Source organism: Otolemur garnettii, unplaced genomic scaffold, assembly GCF_000181295.1.
Source record: "Otolemur garnettii isolate 467f Iridium unplaced genomic scaffold, OtoGar3 scaffold00128, whole genome shotgun sequence".
Classification (NCBI taxonomy): Eukaryota; Metazoa; Chordata; class Mammalia; order Primates; family Galagidae; genus Otolemur; species Otolemur garnettii.
The window spans coordinates 2,046,887-2,065,005 of NW_003852523.1; the positions used below are offsets into that span (position 1 = coordinate 2,046,887).

Here is an 18,119-nt window from a genome sequence, read left to right on the forward strand (position 1 = left end):
TTTGTGAGGGGATGTCCCACGTGCTGTGTCAGGCCAGTGTTTTGATTTTTGTAGTTGGAAAATTGACCTCATGGGTGTGGAGTGCTGGGAAGTGGGGGCTGGTTAGGAGGGTCAGTCTGTACATGATGGTCTCCGGTGTGGGAGAATGTCCCCATTGGGAAAATGACAGGGCAGGACTAAAGTTGGACTCACCAGCAGGGTGCCTGGAACTGCAGGTGTGTGAGGGAGGCTGGGGCAGCCCCTCCCCCACTCTCTCTACTGAAGGCCTGAGGTCCTCTCTACTATCAGGGACCCTCATCTGTGCCCAGACACACCTTCTCCCCATGAGGCTAAGAGGAGGATGTCCTGCCTGGCCCAGCCAGTCAGCCAGCTGTGGGCTGAGTGGACAAAGGCCTCTGCCGGCAGAGCTCCGTCGGTGTGGGGGGACTGGCTCCCTGTTGTTCATCCTCAGCGGTGTCTGTGGCATGCTTGGCTCCCAGAGAGGTCAGAACACTGTGCTAGTGGTGTGGCATTTGACCTTTGAGCAGCCATACAGCAAGGCCCTGCCTCTCTGCAGACGCCCACTTCACCTGGTCTCCTCCGACCCAGCACAGCCAGACAAGGCGCCTTTGTTGGTGTAGCTGGGACCAATGCTCAGAGCGGCCCCCTTCCCATCCCCAAAGCCTGTTAGACCCAGTGAAGTGAGTCACTGAGGTATTATTCTCTGCAGGTAATGGGGATTGGGGGCCTAATGGCTCCCAAGGGGCTCAGATCCCTTTGTTGTTGAGCAGCCTCGCAGGTGGCAGAAGAGATTTTTGTCACAGGGAGCTACAGGGGGCATCCATTTGGCTTGGGATGTAAATTTCCTAGGGAGGCTGCAAGGGCTTCTTTTGTTATATAATAGGGCTTGAGTCCTCCCTGGAGGACAGAAGACCTTCCACACCTTGGCAAGAACTTTTTTTTTTAGTATATTTTGTGGAATGGAAAAGAAATTGAGGGATAAAGTCAATTGGATGAGCAAAGAGCTCTTCAGATGGATATAGGGAGCCTGCTGGCCACAGCTGTCAGAACGTCTCACTGCATCCCTGTGGGGGATGCCCTCCCCACCTGCAGAGTAACCTTGGCCTTTGGTGACCCACGTGACTTCTTCTCATCCTCTGCTAAATATTTCATGCTATTGCAGAATAAATGCACATTCCTGAATTGAGCTGGCCATTTTGACTCAGTGGGAACACACCTGCTCACAGGAGGAGGTGAGGAAGAAGGAGAGGGAGCCACCAGCCAAGGACCCGGGACCACTCACTGTGTGGCCTTGGCCATGTCATTAACCCACTCACAGCCCTGTGTGTCCTCTGCAAGATGTGGAGGAAGACACATACACTTCTCGTGTGAGGCATAAGCAGAATGATGTCCCCTGGCTGGTGTCCTGGCCACCCCAAGTGAGCACAAGCTGAGCCCTGGCCATTCCATGGCACTCAGCCACTGCCCTGAGGGAGAGCTGGGCTGGGTCACCTGCCTTCTCCTTCCAGGGCACATTTCTGCAAAATGAGAAAAATCACCCTCACCCCCCTAGTTACACTGTAGGTGTTGATGGATACGGGTCTCTCTATAAGACACTGCTGGCCAGCACAGGGGAAGTGAATGGGTGCTGGGCTCTGCTTCTGAATGGTTTCCTGAAACATTCTGGGCTAGGCGTGGCTTGAGCCAGGAGTTGTCGGTCCAGGGGTGTAGCCTGACCCTGGCAGCAAACAGGAGCTCTTGTGGTATTTGGGGAGCTATTTCCGGTCTGAGAGTTCCTTTATCTTTTCATGGGCAAAGGAGAGTTGTCTGGAGGGAGGAAACAGTCTATTTTTTCCTTGTTTTAGGAAAAAAAAATGTATCCTTCTGTTTAAAGATCAACAGTCTGAATTCTTCTTAAGATTGGGGAGTAATTACCCCTGAGAGGCAGGGAGGGGACCTGGGGGTCCTGGGGGTCACATCTTCCTTCTTGATCCAGGGCTTCAGCAAACTTTCCATCTAAACAAAATTACTCTGCAATGAGGACAGTGTACATGTCTCAAATGCTGTTACGCAAGGGTTTACTGGTGACTGCTGTGCTGTCCACTTGAGGACGAGTATATGCTCTCAGGACAAGTTGGGACGTTATCAGCTCCATAAAGACAGGAAGCCACAAGTAAGTCTCTCCTTTGGTTAGACCTGGGCTGGGCCGGGCAGCGCAGCTGGACTCACAGAGGTCCCCTTGCATTCCCAGCCGGCTTGCATCCCACAGGGGTCTGCCCTGTTGGGGGGAGGCATGGAAAGAGGTACGGAGCCTCGGCTGTCCTCTGGTACCCTTGTGCTAGGAGCCCACCTTCTGCTCCATTGCTGTGCATGTGCCAGCCACTGCCGCAGCACACATCCATGTGAGTTAAATAGTGGGTCCTGGTCATCTCCTTGTGGAACTGACAATCTCTGATGTTCTCTGAGAAGTGGGGGAGAGGAGAGGAAGAAAGAGAGGAGAGAGATTCTTGGGTCGAGTGGCCCTGTCAGTGTCCTGTGTGGTGATCCCAGGTCCTGTTGGGCCTGTGGGCAGGATGAAGCCAGTCATGGGTCCCTTGGCAACACTGGGAAAGGTCTCTGACCCTGGGGCTGTGAGCACCCGTGATTCCTGCCTGTGATAACAGGTAGTGGCCTCCTGCTGGGCCCCCAGGCCTCTTGGCTCACATCTTTGTCCATGAGGATGGAAAGGTCTGAGTGTGCCCCACCCACCTTTTCCCGGGGCTTCCTATGGGAGGGACTTGAAGGGGCTCATCCCTCAGGCCATCCCCAGCCTTGGGGCTGAGCTCTGGGGACCTGCTTGGCACTCAGGCATTCATGCTGGGGGAGCACCTTCTGGTCCCTCAACCCTGGAAAGGACAGCTTTGTGTCTTTCTGAGTATCCCTGGGAGTCCTCAGTTGCTGCACATGTGCTGGGCAGGGGTACACCCCCAAAGATCTCGAGTGCCTGGGACCTCACCTTGGGGCAGGTAAATTCCCTTCTGGAGGCTGTTCCCAGCACAGAAGCCCAGGGTGAGTTCTTGTTCTCTCCAGCATCACTCTCAATAATGAGTTGAACTGTGTCCCATAAAAAGATACATCCTGACCCCTGGTACCTAACAGCATAACCTTATTTGGAAGTAGAGTCATTTCACATGGAGGTGGCTAAGATGAGACCATACTGAACTCAAGTGGCCTCCTAGAGTCCTTATAAGAAGTGGGAAATTTGGACACAGAGTCACAGATGCATTGGGACACAGCCACGTGAAGACAGAGGCAGAGATTGGAGCGATGCAGCTGTAAGTCAAGGACACTGGGGCTGCCAGGAGCTGGAAGAGGCAACAAGGGACTTCCCGCAGCAGGTTCAGAGGGCGCATGGCCTGCTGCAGCCTTGGCCGCGGGCTTCTCACGGCCTGCAGTGCTGTGCTGGCACAGCCCAGGAAAGTGACATACTCAGGGGCCTCTGGCTCAGGAAGCAGCCTGAAGACATTCTCTCCACCCTTGTAATCTGTGGGTGTCCAGTAGGCACAAGCTGTCACCTTAGCAGGGGCAGCCTCCCAGGCAACACAATAGTTTGCCCACCCCTGTCATCTGAGAGAGGGATCCCTGGTCTTCTCAGTCTGGGCAGGGTTTGCTCTCCAGTCTGGCTAAGAGGACTTGCTCTCGGTTTTAATTTGACAGTGGACTTGTTTGGATTGCAGGATGAATACAGCCAAGGTGGAATCTGATTATGCTCAGAGCTTTTGTGGGCAGCTCGGGTTAAAGTTCTTTCCCTGCCCCTTTTTATAGTGAGCAGCTCCAGGGGACCAGCATGCCAGTTCCCGTCTGCCCAAGTACTGTGATGCTGGGGACCATCCACATCTTCAGGAGAGAGACCCTGAAGCTCGTCCCTGAGCATCCCCAGGCATGCACACTTCTCTGATCCCTTCGGAGGTCTTTGTCTTCCTTCCACCTGTCCTCTTGCTGGTGACAGCACAGCCCCAGGACTGCTATTTGGGCCCATTGCTGAGTTCCCCACATTGTATGTTAAGAAATAAAGATTTTCACAGGGTCATACAGTCTTGTTTCCTGTCGAGGATGAGATGCTATAATAATCTTGTCCTATTCCCTCTTTCACACGTGTTGACACGGGGACCCTGAGAAGAAATGCAGCCTGCCAGTGTCACTTAGGGAATTAATTCCTGAGCTGGTGTCTGGTGCCAGGGCTCTGCTCGGACCCCACTCATGCCCCTCCCCTCCTGTTCCTTTCCAATCCTCAGAGGGCCCTTGTTGAACTTAAGGCTTTTCTGGTTTGATTAATTGGCTATGGATTTGCATCCCTTAGAAAGGTATTAGCAGCATTGTTTCTGCTCAGCAAGCAGCTCTCAGAGAGCACAGGGTCGCTAAAGTGGGGCTCATGCAGGGAGAGGGTGGAAGGGATGGAGGGAAACGCACAGCGGATCCCTCCTCACCAGGGCACAGGTTCTGCCTGCTGCCCGCTCCCTGTGGGTTCTGATCGGTGGCTTCCCCTGGGGCTTCTGTGCTGGAGTCTGGTCTGCTCTTAGGTCTTGGTTCCGGTCCTGGTTCTGTCTGATTCTGTCTGAGTTATGGTATGTGGCTGGCTGGGTTGTGTCTTGGTTCTGGCTGCGTCAGATCTAATTCTAATCCAGTTCTTACTGGGGTTTGGTCCATGTCTGGTCTGAGTCTGGTCTGGATTCTGGTGTGGGTCTGGCCAGTTTTGATCTGGATTCTGACTGGGTCTCATCTGGTTCTGATACAGTTCTGATCTGGTTCTGATCAGGGTCTGGTCTAGGTCTGGCTGGGCCTGGCTGGCTCTGATCTGGTCTGTGCTGGCTGTTTATAGCCTACGCCTGGGAACCCTACATGGAGCTGCTGATACTCCTGGGTAGCCCTCACCCTTGGGTGGTTTCCATGCTTTCCCCCTGAGGGCTCTCCCTACTCCCTCATAGAACAGTGCAGGGCAGGCACGTGGGGACAGGAGCCCATAGGACAGGCAGCAGGTGGCCTATCTATCATGCCAAGAAGTGGGCTGAGCAGAACTCACAGGTGCGATGGTGGGGCCAGGGGTGGAGTGTTCCCATCAGTAGCTTAGATAAGGGGGCCAAGCCCAAGGCTGTGCTGGAGGATGACTTCACAAACAACAACCATCATGCCGGGTGCTCCAGAAACCCGACAAGAGCAAGAACACGGCTGACTGGCGTTCCCAGCCTGGATTTCACACCTAGACCTTGCAGACATACACAGATACACAGGGCGCGTTGCAGCCCCGGCGGCCCCAGAGCATAACAGACTATTTACTTGACTTTGTTTCTTAAAAGTGCCACTTTTAAGATTCTTCAATCCTTCCTCATTAGTATAGTGGTGAGAAAAAAGAAAAACACTTCAATCCCCATATCTATGCCTTTTTCTATGCTTTTTTTTTAAAGAGAAGAGTCTCATTTTGTCACCCTTGGTAGAGTGCTGTGGTGTCACAGCTCACAGCAACCTCCAGCTCTTGGGCTTAGGCAATTCTCTTGCCTCAGCCTCCCGAGTAGCTGGGACTACAAGCACCTGCCACAATGCCCGGCTATTTTTTTGTGTTGCAGTTCGACTGGGGCCGGGTTCAAACCCGCCACTGTTGGTATATGGGGCTGGCGCCCTACTCATTGAGCCACAGGTACCGCCCAGTCTTTTTCTATGCTTGAGGAACAATAGTTCTCTAATAGAGAAGCTCATCCTGAGTTGGGTCTCACGTCCCCTGCTGGACCCCACAAGGGCCACATGGAGGGGACCCTTCTCAGCTGCAGCCACACCATGCCTGGGTGCCCTGGGAGCCAACACCGTCCCTGAAGTGAGAGGTGTCAGAGTCTCCAAGCAGGGGAATGTGCAGATGGCTTTTGCTCAGCCCTGGAGAGCAGACCTCAAAGTCTCAGTGGGTCAGTTCTAAAGGTCAGGACCCTCTATTCCACCTGGTCTGTTTTTCCCAACAGAGGGCTGAACGCTCCCAGCTTCTGCCCCGTCCTGTTCCTGGTGTCCTAGAGTTTTGGCCTGTGTGAGCTTCCTGTAGTTGGTGTTGCCATCTGGTGCCCCAGGGTAGACCCCACCCAAGGACCAGCCCCAGGTCCTGTCCGGGAAAGCCCTGCAGTTGTGCCCCCGCAGGCTGGGTGGGCCTGCCCTGGGGCTGCAGGAATGGCCTTTGCAGGTTCAAGACTGACCTCAGGGGGTTTGTGACCCAACTTTGGGGGGGCTCCAAGTGGCAGGTAGTCAGCTCTGTGACTGTGTGTCCTGGGGCAGCTTCAGGTGTATGGGGCCCAGATGGGGATCAACTCAGGACCCTGATCCAACACCGGACGGAATAGGCAGGTGGTAATGAGCAGGTGCCCTCGATGACGTCATATGGGGCTCCAGGGGGGTCTGGGTCCCCAAAGCACCTGGCCCCAGGACACAATACCCTGTCATGCTGGGATCTTGCCCTGTGGAGGAGGGATCCCGTTGTCCCCAGCTCTTCCATTCATCTGTCCGTGGAGGGGAAGCTGTGCGGGGCACGAGGCTGTCTGGAGTTCCCCATCCCCCTCCATCCTCTCTCTGCTCTCTGGGCCACATGTTTGCCAGCCATCCTCACTCACCTCCCAGGCACAGGAGCTGGATCCGTTTGCAGCTCAGAGCTGCCCCCATGCCTTTGTTCCTGTGCCCCTTTTCCCACCGGGATGATACTCTTGGCCCTCCCTGGGGCGACAGCCGCCCTCTTCTCTGTAATGAGGCTGAATCGCAGGGCCGCTGGCTTCCTGCCTGGCTTCCGTTTCTCTCTGCTGCTCTTAAACAAGGCCTCAGGGACTCTACGTCCAAGTTAAGGTGGCATCTGGTGACAGGGTGGAACGTTCAGGAGCCCATCTCTGAAAGACAGGAAGACAGCAGGGAGAGCTCTCCCCTGGGCCAGGACTCTGGAAAACATGCAGGCTTGGGCACCCGGCGGCGACCAGGAGGAAGTCTCAAACTAGGGACCGCCGAGCCCCCTCGGCTTCCTGTCTGGTTAGGCCCCTTGGAGCTTTACATGAGGACACTAAGTGTACTGACGTGACTCCTGACCAGGAGGGGACATTCTGATCTGACATCACACTGAGAAATATCTCTGAATTGGGAGTCATTATCAATGCATCCAGTTGCTTCTATTTTATTCTTTATAGCACATTTAAATAGTCTACTTGAAAAAAAATTAGTGTGGCTTTGCTTGGGGTGCATAGCTTTCTCCTTTTTATAAAACTCTCAGATGGAGACTTGGCAGAAATTCTAAAGCAATTTGATGTGGCTACAAAATGTTAATCTCTTTTAATTATTAATCAAGGAATTAATAATGTATTAATTAATTATAAATAAATTGTATATAAATAATTTATGCTTATATCAACACATGAAACAAGTACAGTATTTAATTAATACAAGCATGTGTGTACCCGGGGTGGGGGGGACAGCCCAGCCAGTGGTGCGGCTCTGGGTGAGGACCCGTTCACAGTAGGTGCAGGGCCTGGGCAAGTCACCTGGGGTCCACCTGACATCACCTCCTCACCCTGCAGGGGGCATGGTGGAGTCCTCGCAGACTAGATAAGGAAGGAGAAGAGTTCTGTGAGCGCTAAAGCAGTGCACACAGCTGGTGATTATCATTATTATGACCTGTGAAGTGCAGTGGAAGAAGTAAACTATTCTTGGTTGAGAATTAAGATACAAGTTCGGTTTTTTTGCTCAGAACGCAGTGCTTTATATCACAGCATGAAGAAAGCTGCCTTTGACCTTGGTTCTGTAAGCAGGTATGCTTGTGTGTTTGCATATTTACTGTGTTGAGACAAACCAAAATGAATCCTGTGACAGTGACAAATAAGTGTGATCTGCTTTTTGCAGGATACAAGACCCTTCTGAAAGGAATCTCTGGGAAATTCAGCAGTGGAGAGCTGGTTGCCATCATGGGTCCTTCTGGGGCTGGGAAGTCCACACTCATGAACATCCTGGCGGGGTACAGGTGAGCCACCTTGCACGGGGAGTGAGTTCTCACCCAGGGCTCAGGCTGATGGCATGGGCAGTGGCGTGACTTCAAGCAGCACTGTTGCCCCTGAGCATTCTGGGGGCCACAGGAGTGGCCTCTTAGGTTCTGTATGCACAGCTACTGAGAAAAATGAGGAAATAGGGCCCAGGGAGGAGAGTGACACTGAAAGGTCACACTTGCCAATGGCCACATGAAGGGGATGGCAGGTGCTCAGGGACGGGTCATAGGCAGAGCAGGCACCGCTGCACCCAGAGTGAGCTCAGCCTTTGGGGATAGGAAGATCAAGGTCGGTGGAGGGATGGGGCTCTAAGAGAACAAGTGCGAATCAGGCAGGAAAGTGGACCGAGGCATTCTGAGAAGGGAGTGAGAGCTACTGGGCTGGGCTCGTGATGCTGCTGAGTGCTTAGAAGCCCGGACACCACAATCCCGTTGCTCTGCCCCACACCAGTCATTTGTGAATGATGAGAAAACAGAATCTTTAGAAGCATTTTTAAAAAGTACTCTCTTAAAGCCAGTTCCTTTCACTTTTTATGGGTTCTATTTGCTAACTTTAGTAAATAATAATATAAAAATAATTTCATTTACTGAAAAAAGACAAATATCATTCTTTTTCTTTGGAACTTCCGAAATTACTCTTTAATGCCAGAAATTAGCGTTTCAAATAAAGGTCACTTCTGACAAATTCCTGCATGTTACATTCATATCTAAAGGTTAAAGCCAAATTCTTACCACCCAGAGTCATGAGTGGCTGGAGGAGAGGGGGCACCTTCTCTAGGGGCTGCCGTGTCCCCACACATTAAGCACCCATAACTCCCGGCAGCCTCAGGGGATGCTCCGGCCTTCTGGGGCTCAGGGCAGCCCAAGACCATCAGGATTCCAGGGATCCAGGAGAGCCAGGTGGTCCTGGTCTGTTCCCTGGAAGAAAGGAGGGAGAGAATGGCCAACTTCATTTGGCCTGGAGGGGTCACAGGCCAAGTGAAGTTGGAAACCAGTGTGACTCCGTTCATCCCGGTGATTCTCCCCGGTCTCTGTCCTCCATGGCATCCAAGGGCAAGACTGGAGCAGCCAGACCCTCAGACATCGGGAGAGCAGACTGCCCGGGTCGATGCTTTTGGGAAAGTTGCAGGAGGCAGAGGTGCTCAGCAATAGCATAGGGGATCTCAACCTGCCCACTGGTCAGAGAGGATTCTCCTGCATGGGGAAGGGCCACCCACTGAGTGGGGCCAGGGCCCAGGCCCCTCTCTCTGACCCACCTGAGCCCGAGGTCCTGCTGGTGCTCCTTCCTGGACCTGACTGAGGGAGTCCTCAGCCCCTGGCCAGCTGGCCCGGCCTGGCTGCGCACAGCAGCATCCTTGCTCCCTGTGGGCCTTTGTCTGGCGGGCAGAGAAGGTGCAGTGACACTGGGCACAGACATGCCGGCCACAGGGCTCGTACACCCTCCGCTCCCTGCTGGCACTCTGTCCACTTCTCCCTCCAGAGTGCCATGGTGCTGCATAGCTTCTGGTCCCTGTGTGCCCCTCAGCGACCCTGTGGCCGTTTGTTCAGCTGGGAAGTTTCGGGGAGAGAAGCCCCCCTCCCTGCTCCCCTTCCCAGGCCCCCGGGGCAGAGGAGTAGAAGGCTGGGAAGGCCCCATGACAGCTCCCCTTTCCTGGCTCTGCAGGGAGACTGGCATGAAAGGGGCCGTCCTCATCAACGGCATGCCCCGGGACCTGCGCTGCTTCCGGAAGGTGTCCTGCTACATCATGCAGGACGACATGCTGCTGCCTCACCTCACCGTGCAGGAGGCCATGATGGTGAGCCCCCCACACCCACGGGCTGGCCCCGACCTGTGTGTGGTCAGCACCCTCCTGCAACCCTGGTCACCTGCAGAGTTTTAACTCCAGGCTTGCTGTTTTGACAGCTTCATCAGAAACAGACCCCTAGACTATGAGTTCTGAGGGACCTTGTTTGGTCAAATTCTGAGATTATTGACCCAGCTGATGTGGGTGATCATTTCCAGGGCAACCACAAGCCCACCCCTACTCTAGGCCTCAGGACCTTCCCTCCCGTCAGCCATCCTTGAGCCATCCTATGTCTTCAGCCCAAGTCCCAGCTCACCTTGGTCCGGGCCTGGCAGTCTTATCCCCTGACTCACCTGCCTGCCAAGTGGGGGGAGGAAGCCAGCGATTGCAGAGCCCTCCTGGGTCTGTTGCATGTGCACATAGCCTGCACAGGCACCAGGCATGTCATCTCAGCACAGTACATGTGACACACAGCTTCCAGGAGATAAGCAGTGAGCCCAGGGTCACACAGCTGCAGAGCCCAGGGTCACACAGCTGCAGAGCCCGGGGTCACACAGCTGCAGAGCCCAGGGTCACACAGCTGCAGACCTCTTTGACTCACAAGGGGCTCCTTTAATTGCTGGCTCAACTTCCCTGCCACACAGTTGTTTAATCTCCCGCAGCCTCAGTTTCTCCAACTATAAGACAAGGCCAGGCTGGTTGAATGTTGAATGGGAGGGTGTGGGGACAGTAGGGACGGGCTTTGTCCTCCTGGTTATTATACTTGGTCACTGTTTCTTTACACTCCTAGTGCATCTCCTATAGTGTCCTCACTCGCATCCTTCCTGGATACATCCAGAATTTGTGGGAAATTAAAATGCCTTCACCCTTTGGGGCCACAGAGGTGTCCAGGTGGTGTCCTACACAGAGTCCTCCTACACAGAGGCCTTCTGGCTGTGCACAGGGGATGTCCCAGCCATGTGATGTCGCTCTGGGCTTCCAGCCCTACATTTTAAAAAGACCCAAGGGCGACCCAGACCACGGACCTTACTGTGGGCAGGGGAAGCCACTAGAACACCTGCTGTGGAAAGGAGATCTGAGCATCAGTCTGCAGGTCACGGCTCGCTTTGTGCAGGGAGCTGTTTGTTTTTCTGCTTTCTCCTTGTCTGCTGCAAAATAGAGTCCCTGGCCTCCGTGCCCCTCCTGGCACCTCAGGGGACGTTCTCAGCCTGTTCTGGCAGCCGTGCAGTGTTTCATGAGAGGGCAATTCCAAGGTGTCCTCAGCTCAGTAAAGAGAAGCGGTTTAAGTTTTCAGATACGTGATCTGCCTCTCACCTGCTTTGTGGGGAAACAGAGCGAGGGCCCTGCGGGTCTGTTCTCACTTGCCCTGGATGGTACTGCGTGTTCTGGAGATAAGGGGACACCTCTCCACAAGGCCAGCTTTCCCGGGAGGTGTGGCTGGGGAGTCTGGACTGTCTATCTGGCTTCCAAATGGGCGTTCAGGCCGAGCGCGGAGGGCTCGCAGGGAGTCTTCTTTGCCCTGATGGTCAGCGCTCTGAGTGTGCAGTAAACACTCCCTTTATATGCCCCTGTTGACTCCAGGTAACCTAAGTTTAGACTCTGCCATGAAATAAATCTATTTCAGAATTAAATTCAATTAGTCTTTGATTTTGAGAATTTTGCACTGCCTTTAGAAATACTTTGACCCCAGGTTCCTGCTCACCTGTGGGATGATGTCAGCCGGTGGCGGCAGCCGAGGCCTCATCACATGTCGGACTCAGCTATGTGTTTTTACAGGCACTGCTGATCCTCCTGACCATCGGGCAGATGGGGAAGTGGCAGTCAGTGTTGCAGGCCGGCAGCTGGCTCTGTCTCACCCCAGGGCCTGTGACCTCTGTGCCACTCTCCCCTGCTCTTGAATCTGTCATTTGACCCTTGCAGCAACTCCACTAGCTACTGAGGAAAATAGGGTTTAACACACACCCATGAGGAAACTGAGGCTTCTTGTTTGATTGAGGCCACATCAGAGCCAAGGCTGGCAGTGGGCATCATGACTGCAACTCAGGGTTTACCAGACAGGACAGGGGCCCAGTGCATGGTATATCCACAAACAAAAAAGCGCAGTAACCAAAAACAACATCCTGACCTGTATACTTGGCAATTTCCATGGTGTTAATACTCCCTCTGTGTATAATTTCAAGCTGCCAATGGTTTAGCATGTGTTTTGTGAAATTCCTAAGTACACACCCCCATCCCAGCCCAGGCAGGACTGTGAGTCCCTGGCGCCTCTAAATTGCCCACATCTAACTTTTCTCATGGTACAGCAGAGAAGTCAGCTGAGATAATGGAGGCATCCCGGACACTTCAGTAAACAGCAGGATGGGAAGTGCAGGCCTCCTTGGGTTTTAGTAGCCGTCATGTAGCTCAGAGAGCCACAAGGCTCTGGGCCTGCCTGGGGGGATGAGGCTCACCCTGCCAACACCGGTCTGTTCTGTCTCTTCACCAATGACCTCGTCCCTGCAGGTGTCAGCACATCTAAAGCTTCAGGAGAAGGATGAAGGCAGGAGAGAGATGGTGAGTGGGGTGTTTGGGGGCACTGTGGTCCAGAGAGTGCGCTTTCCTTTGGAAAGTGTGTACGCAGGGACATTTCTGTACTGGGTTTTGCTTGTTGGCTTGTTTCCACCAAGCCTGCTGGGCCGGGGGGCAAGTACTGTCCTGGGGTGTGTTGTGGCTGCCAAGAGACCAAGAGAGGTGGCTCCAGTGACAAGTCACAGCTTTGATTCTCAGGTCCAGGAGTCAGGACCCATGGTGGGGTGACGGCCTTAGAGCACAGGTGGCCAGAAGACTCCAACTTCAGTGTCAGTCTGGAAGAGTGGCTGCTTTTAGTGATTAATATGCTTTATTTTAAGATGCTTTTCTTTTTTTTTTATAAAATACTAACAATGAAGATAGTTAGTCATTCGTTTAAAAATAACCACCCTCCACCCACCCACACTTGGAAAAAGAAATTTGCTCTTATATGCTATTAACCGGCCTTTTAAAAAAGAAAACAAACAAGTTTCCAGGATGATGAAGACTTTCTAACCCACGTTTCCCACTTTGTTTGGCTCCCTAACCCTAAGCCCTCTGAAGCTGGGGGTGGTGGAAGGTGCTGGGGGCCACATTTCGGGTGGAGATGATCAGCCTGTGTGTTCCCACCCCCAGGGTACTCAGCAGTGCTGGAGAGGCTGTCAGTATGAGATAGAGTTTGGTGAAATCCCCCTTATATAATAGTATCTTTGGCTCCTAACGCTCTTACAGAACCACATCCGGGGCTGAGAACTCGGGAGGTCAGGGTGCGAGCTGCAGGTGCCGGTGTGTGGTGTGGTGTCAGATGTGCTCAGGTGCCTGGGCGGCGGCTCCATCAACGCCATTCCCATCCTGTCCTCACAACAGTCACTCTTAAGTCTACTCTACCACTTTGACCTGGGAGAAAAGCCTGGAAAACCTTAGGGTTGTCCTTCTTCTCCTCTCTGTGCCCCTCAAAACTCTTGGCGTCTAACCCATGTCATGGGGATGCACGGGTTAAACGCACAGCATTGGCAGAAAGATCCCGACTCCTGAGAGAAATTAAACAACTCCTCGTTGCAACAGAAAATATTTTGCATGGGACTTCTCTGTTCTGAGATTGAGGAGAAGAAAATGGACAAGTGAAACCAAAATAGAGAGCGTGGGAAGCACACGTTTCCGGGGGCAGGAGGACAGGGCAGGAGGACAGGGCATGTGGCTTGTGTGCAGACGAAAGGAGAGACCCCCTGTGCACAGCTTAGCTTGGATGTCAGACCCCTGCAGACCGCCTCCCATGCCCGGACATCCATCATACCGTGTATTGTAAGACTGTGTAACAGGCTGAACCCCACTACTGAAGTCAGAACCCCACAACCTCAGAATTGTCTGTATTTGCAGACAGGGTCTTTAATGAGGCGATTAAGTTAAAAGGGGGTCATTGGGTGGCCCTAAGCCAGTGTGACTGGTGTGGTAAGAAGAGGTGAACACACAGACACTTGTCCCTCTGGGACGACCCTGTGAGGACATGCCGAGGAGAGACAGCCTTAGAGGAACCAGCCCTGCCACCGTGGCCTCCAGGATTCTCCTCCTCTTGAGTTCCTGGGCCACGTGGATGACCTCATCTCCCCAGGGAGCTGCTGGACTGGGGTCAGCTCATTTGGGTCACGAGAGTAGAGACCTGCACTGCAGGGGTGCCCGGTGGGGTGGGGACAAAGTTGGGCAAATTTGGAGGAAGGCTGGGGCGGTGGCAGTTGGCATGGCACCTGCCCTCCCCTGGACTTTTGAGAAGACACTGGGGCTGTAACTGGCCGCGTCAGCTCGAAGTCTGCAGCCCTCGCTGCTCCCTGAGCCAAAGCCGGATCAATACTCTGGGACAGGCCAGACGGCTCCACGTACAGGGCACCCACTGGCCCTGTGGGGTTGTAACCACATTAGGCAAACACCACGCCTTGTTGGCCCTTGTTTTCAAGCCAAACCTATTTACAAGCACAAAAGTGACTTGGTTCTCGCTTCCCGAGGAGCCTGGCTTGTGCCCCTGCAGGGGTTGGGTTTGCAGTGTGGATTCAGCCATGAATAGTGGTGCCGAGTCCTTACGTTGGCCAAGTGCTGCGCCAGGCACTTAGCATCTGCTCTTTCACTGATCGGGCATGGCCTCCTATGTGCTGGAGAGGCCTGACCCACTATCCACCCACATCACCCATCCATCAGCCCATCAAGCATAGGGGAGCCCCTGCAAGGTGCCCACCAGAGGGACCGTGACAGACTGACCAGTGTGTGGGGTGGTCAGCATGAGGACCTAGGCCTCCTATACTGACACGCACATGGTGCTTCATGCCCAGTCTGTGAGAATGAGGCCCGCGGGAGGGGGTGGTCAGTGTGGGAGGGGGTCAGCTGTGGCGGCCTCACTGTATTTATTGGATGTCTTCTCAGGCTGGGCTCTGGGCGAGGCTTAGAGGTGAGGCATGTGCCCTGGTCACCAGCAGAGGTTGGGTGGGGACTCAGAGCCCTAGTGCCCTGGTCACCAGCAGAGGTCGAGTGGGGACTCAGATCCTCACTGCTTTTTCTCCCCTGGGCAGTGCTGCCGGGAGGTCCTGGCCCCACAAGGACCACTATTATGGACACACTGCCTACCCCACCTAGCACCAGACAGCCTAAGGACCAGCATAGTGTGTCCAGCAGGGTGGGGACAGTGGGCAGGTCTTTCTACACAGGCCCTGGGAAAAGGTGACATTCAGTGGCAGGAGGTTCCTAACTGGGAGTCTGGTTCCATCATCCTTCAGGTCAAGGAGATACTAACAGCGCTGGGCTTGCTGTCTTGTGCCGATACGCGGACGGGGAGCCTCTCGGGTGGCCAGCGGAAACGGCTGGCCATTGCTCTGGAGCTGGTCAACAACCCCCCAGTCATGTTCTTCGATGAGCCCACCAGGTGAGCCTGAGCCTTGGGGCATCTGGACAAGCACCCCCCCCCGCCCCTGCCCGACAGCATCCAGGTCAGGTCTCCCCTGACGTGCTGCCTCCCCAGCCTCCATTCTAGGACATGAGGCAGAGGGGCTGACTCCGCCTCCTGCCCCTGCTGAGGACCTCATGGGCTCAGACTTAGGCCGTGCACTTGGTGTGGGGGGATGGCTTGGGGAGCTGTCCCTTCATGGCACTCACGTCTTCCCACGGGAAGGGGCCAGTGACCTGGTGTTCGCACATTCAAGGCTCAGAGGAGCAGGAAGGACCTGATGCCCTTCACATTTGGGGACCCCACTGGGCAACGCTGCGCTGGGCTCCTGGCTCCAGCACCCATGGGTCATGGGTCAAGCTCACTAGTTCCTGAGAAGGTCTGGGCAGTCAGTGACTCCCCACCTGCCACTCCCCTCTCCAATTCCAGTTGAATGTGACAGTGACCTGCAGCCTTCTGCAGGGAGGACACATCTATTTTGTTCACTTCACCTGGCACAGAGCCTGGCCTGCAGTGGGCAGTGCTTAGGCAGCTCGAAAAGGTAGTTTAGGAAAAGTGACCACAAGGAACCCTGAGAGTGGCACCTTGCAGGCTCCCTGCCCCGGGAGAGGCCAGCGTGGGGGCACTCAGCACTCCTCATTCCCTGTCCTGTCACTTCAGCATCAAGGAGCAGGAGGAAGGCTGGGGTCTGGGGAGGAGGAGAGAGGCCCTGCCAGCCCCAGCAAGAGCCCACAGCAAGCCTGGGCACCCTGCACCCTGTGGGGGGCACCCTGCACCCTGTGGGGGGCACCAGCATGTGCATGGACACGTCTGCCGGGTAAAGCCCGGCCCCAGCTGCTCCAGGGCCTCCCTTTATGGGATGATGTCCCCATTGCCAGTCCCCAGATGGGGTGAGGAGCCACGTTGCTCATCTGGGAGGTGCCACTGGCTGCCTGGACAGTTCTGTCTGTGCTGATGTCTCTGTTGAGCATAGATGCATCCCTGGTCCCTTCAGTGAGACTGACTGGGATTCCTCCATCCTTTTCAGGAATAAAATGTGACACACAGCCCCACTATGTGCCCTGCCATGGAACATTAAAGCAAACAGGTGGAGCAGAGCCTGGCCTTGGGGACAGGGTGTGACTCCCGGAACCCCTAGGACCTGGGGCAGCAACTTGTCCCTGCCTGCTGCCCGCAAGCATCTCATGATGTCCCTTGCCTTGCAGTGGCCTCGACAGCGCCTCCTGCTTCCAGGTGGTGTCCCTGATGAAAGGGCTGGCTCAGGGCGGGAGGTCCATCATCTGCACCATCCACCAGCCCAGCGCCAAGCTCTTCGAGCTATTTGACCAGGTAGCAGCCCAACTCCTCCCACCCTGTGCCACCTGCCACGTTTCCATTGGCTGCAGTGGAGCCAGAGCCTGGGTGCTCCCCCTGCATTTAGCTTGAGAGGCCTTAGGGGTTACGTTTCATGAGACTTTGGGAACCATTTGCAGTGTGGGAGAGTAGAACTGCTGAGCAGTGCCCTCTCTGCCCCGGGTGACTCCTCCTGGGCACATCACTAACATCATGGGGCTCATCACTTCCCCTGCTAAAAGGATGGGGAGCACATGTTCTACAGAATTAAATGACAGATTACACTTGTGCAATACCATCTGTTTTACAAATTTTAGCTTTTGGTATTAATATGAGCAAAAATAGTCTCAAAGACATGAAATATATGCAGCTCCAAAATGTTTTTCCGAGCTGGGAGTTAGTGTGGTTTTTTTTTCAAGTGCAACATGCACATATAATAAAATGATCCCTGGCCACATGACCTCAGTCCTGGCTGAGTCACAGTGGCTCTCCCTGTGGGCTTAGTGGGGCCCAAGTGGGGTGAGGGAGGCCCTCAGAGAGGACAGTGGGACAGATTGGCCCCTGATTGGTGGGTGGAGAGCCTCTGCTGCTGACCCAGCAGGCGGGGTTGATGGAGGCCCTCAGGAGAGGACAGCAGGATGGACTGGTGGGTGGAGAGCCCCTGCTGCTGACCCAGCAAGTGGGAGTGACACTTTTTGTCTTCACACTTTTCCAGCTTTATGTCCTCAGTCAAGGACAATGTGTGTACCGGGGGAAAGTCTCAAACCTGGTGCCATATTTGAGAGATTTAGGTCTGAACTGCCCAACCTACCACAACCCAGCAGATTTTGGTAAGTGGCACCCTGGCCGGCGGGAAGGGACAGGAGGGGCTTCACTTATCTCTGACGGCCCCACATCAGCAGCCACTTGACAGTTCCACCAACAGCTCAAGTGCCATCCTGTGATGGAACTTTCCAAGAGCAGAAAAGAGGCTTCCTTTCCTTGAGATATAAATATTATGCCAGCTTGTCTCTGCCCCGTCTTCACGTGGCCTCCTCTGTCACTCTAGGTCCTAATCACCTTGCCTCATGAGGACACCAGTCAGTGGCGTTAGGGCCCACCCTAAACCCCGGATAACTCAACTCAAGATCCATGACTGGTTACCTTTGCAAAGACCCTTGTCCAAACATGGCCACTCGCTGAGATCCCAAGTGGCCGTCCCTCCTCTTGGGCCTCTTATAAAACATCTGATCACATAAACTGCCAGGGCTCCCTGTTTTCTACAATGTCGTCTCCCAAATGGTGTCCCCAAGATGCTGGTCATGAGCAGCCCATCACACTCACAGGACGTGGGCAATGAGTGGAGGGACGGAGGGCGGTAAACAGAGGCAGGGACAGCGACAGCGGGGGCCCCAGGAAGGGAGGGTGTGAGTGAGATGGGCGTGCCTGCAGCCCCGGAGTGTCCGGCAGGGAGGGTGTGAGTTTGCCTGCAGCCCCGGAGTGTCCGGCAGGGAGGGTGTGAGTTTGCCTACAGCCCCGGAGTGTC

General features: G+C 54.5%; 1 protein-coding gene across 2 annotated transcripts in view; it reads left to right on the plus strand.

The window, feature by feature from the left end:
* Positions 1-18,119, plus strand: part of ABCG1 (ATP binding cassette subfamily G member 1) — a 61,326-nt gene that overhangs the window by 35,082 nt on the left and 8,125 nt on the right. For both annotated transcript variants that reach the window (XM_003798068.3, XM_003798067.3), the window contains exons 3-8: positions 7,867-7,984; positions 9,669-9,801; positions 12,292-12,342; positions 15,096-15,241; positions 16,468-16,591; positions 17,310-17,424. In XM_003798068.3, coding sequence (XP_003798116.1) covers positions 7,867-7,984; positions 9,669-9,801; positions 12,292-12,342; positions 15,096-15,241; positions 16,468-16,591; positions 17,310-17,424 — 687 coding nt within the window. The remainder of the gene's footprint in view (positions 1-7,866; positions 7,985-9,668; positions 9,802-12,291; positions 12,343-15,095; positions 15,242-16,467; positions 16,592-17,309; positions 17,425-18,119) is intronic.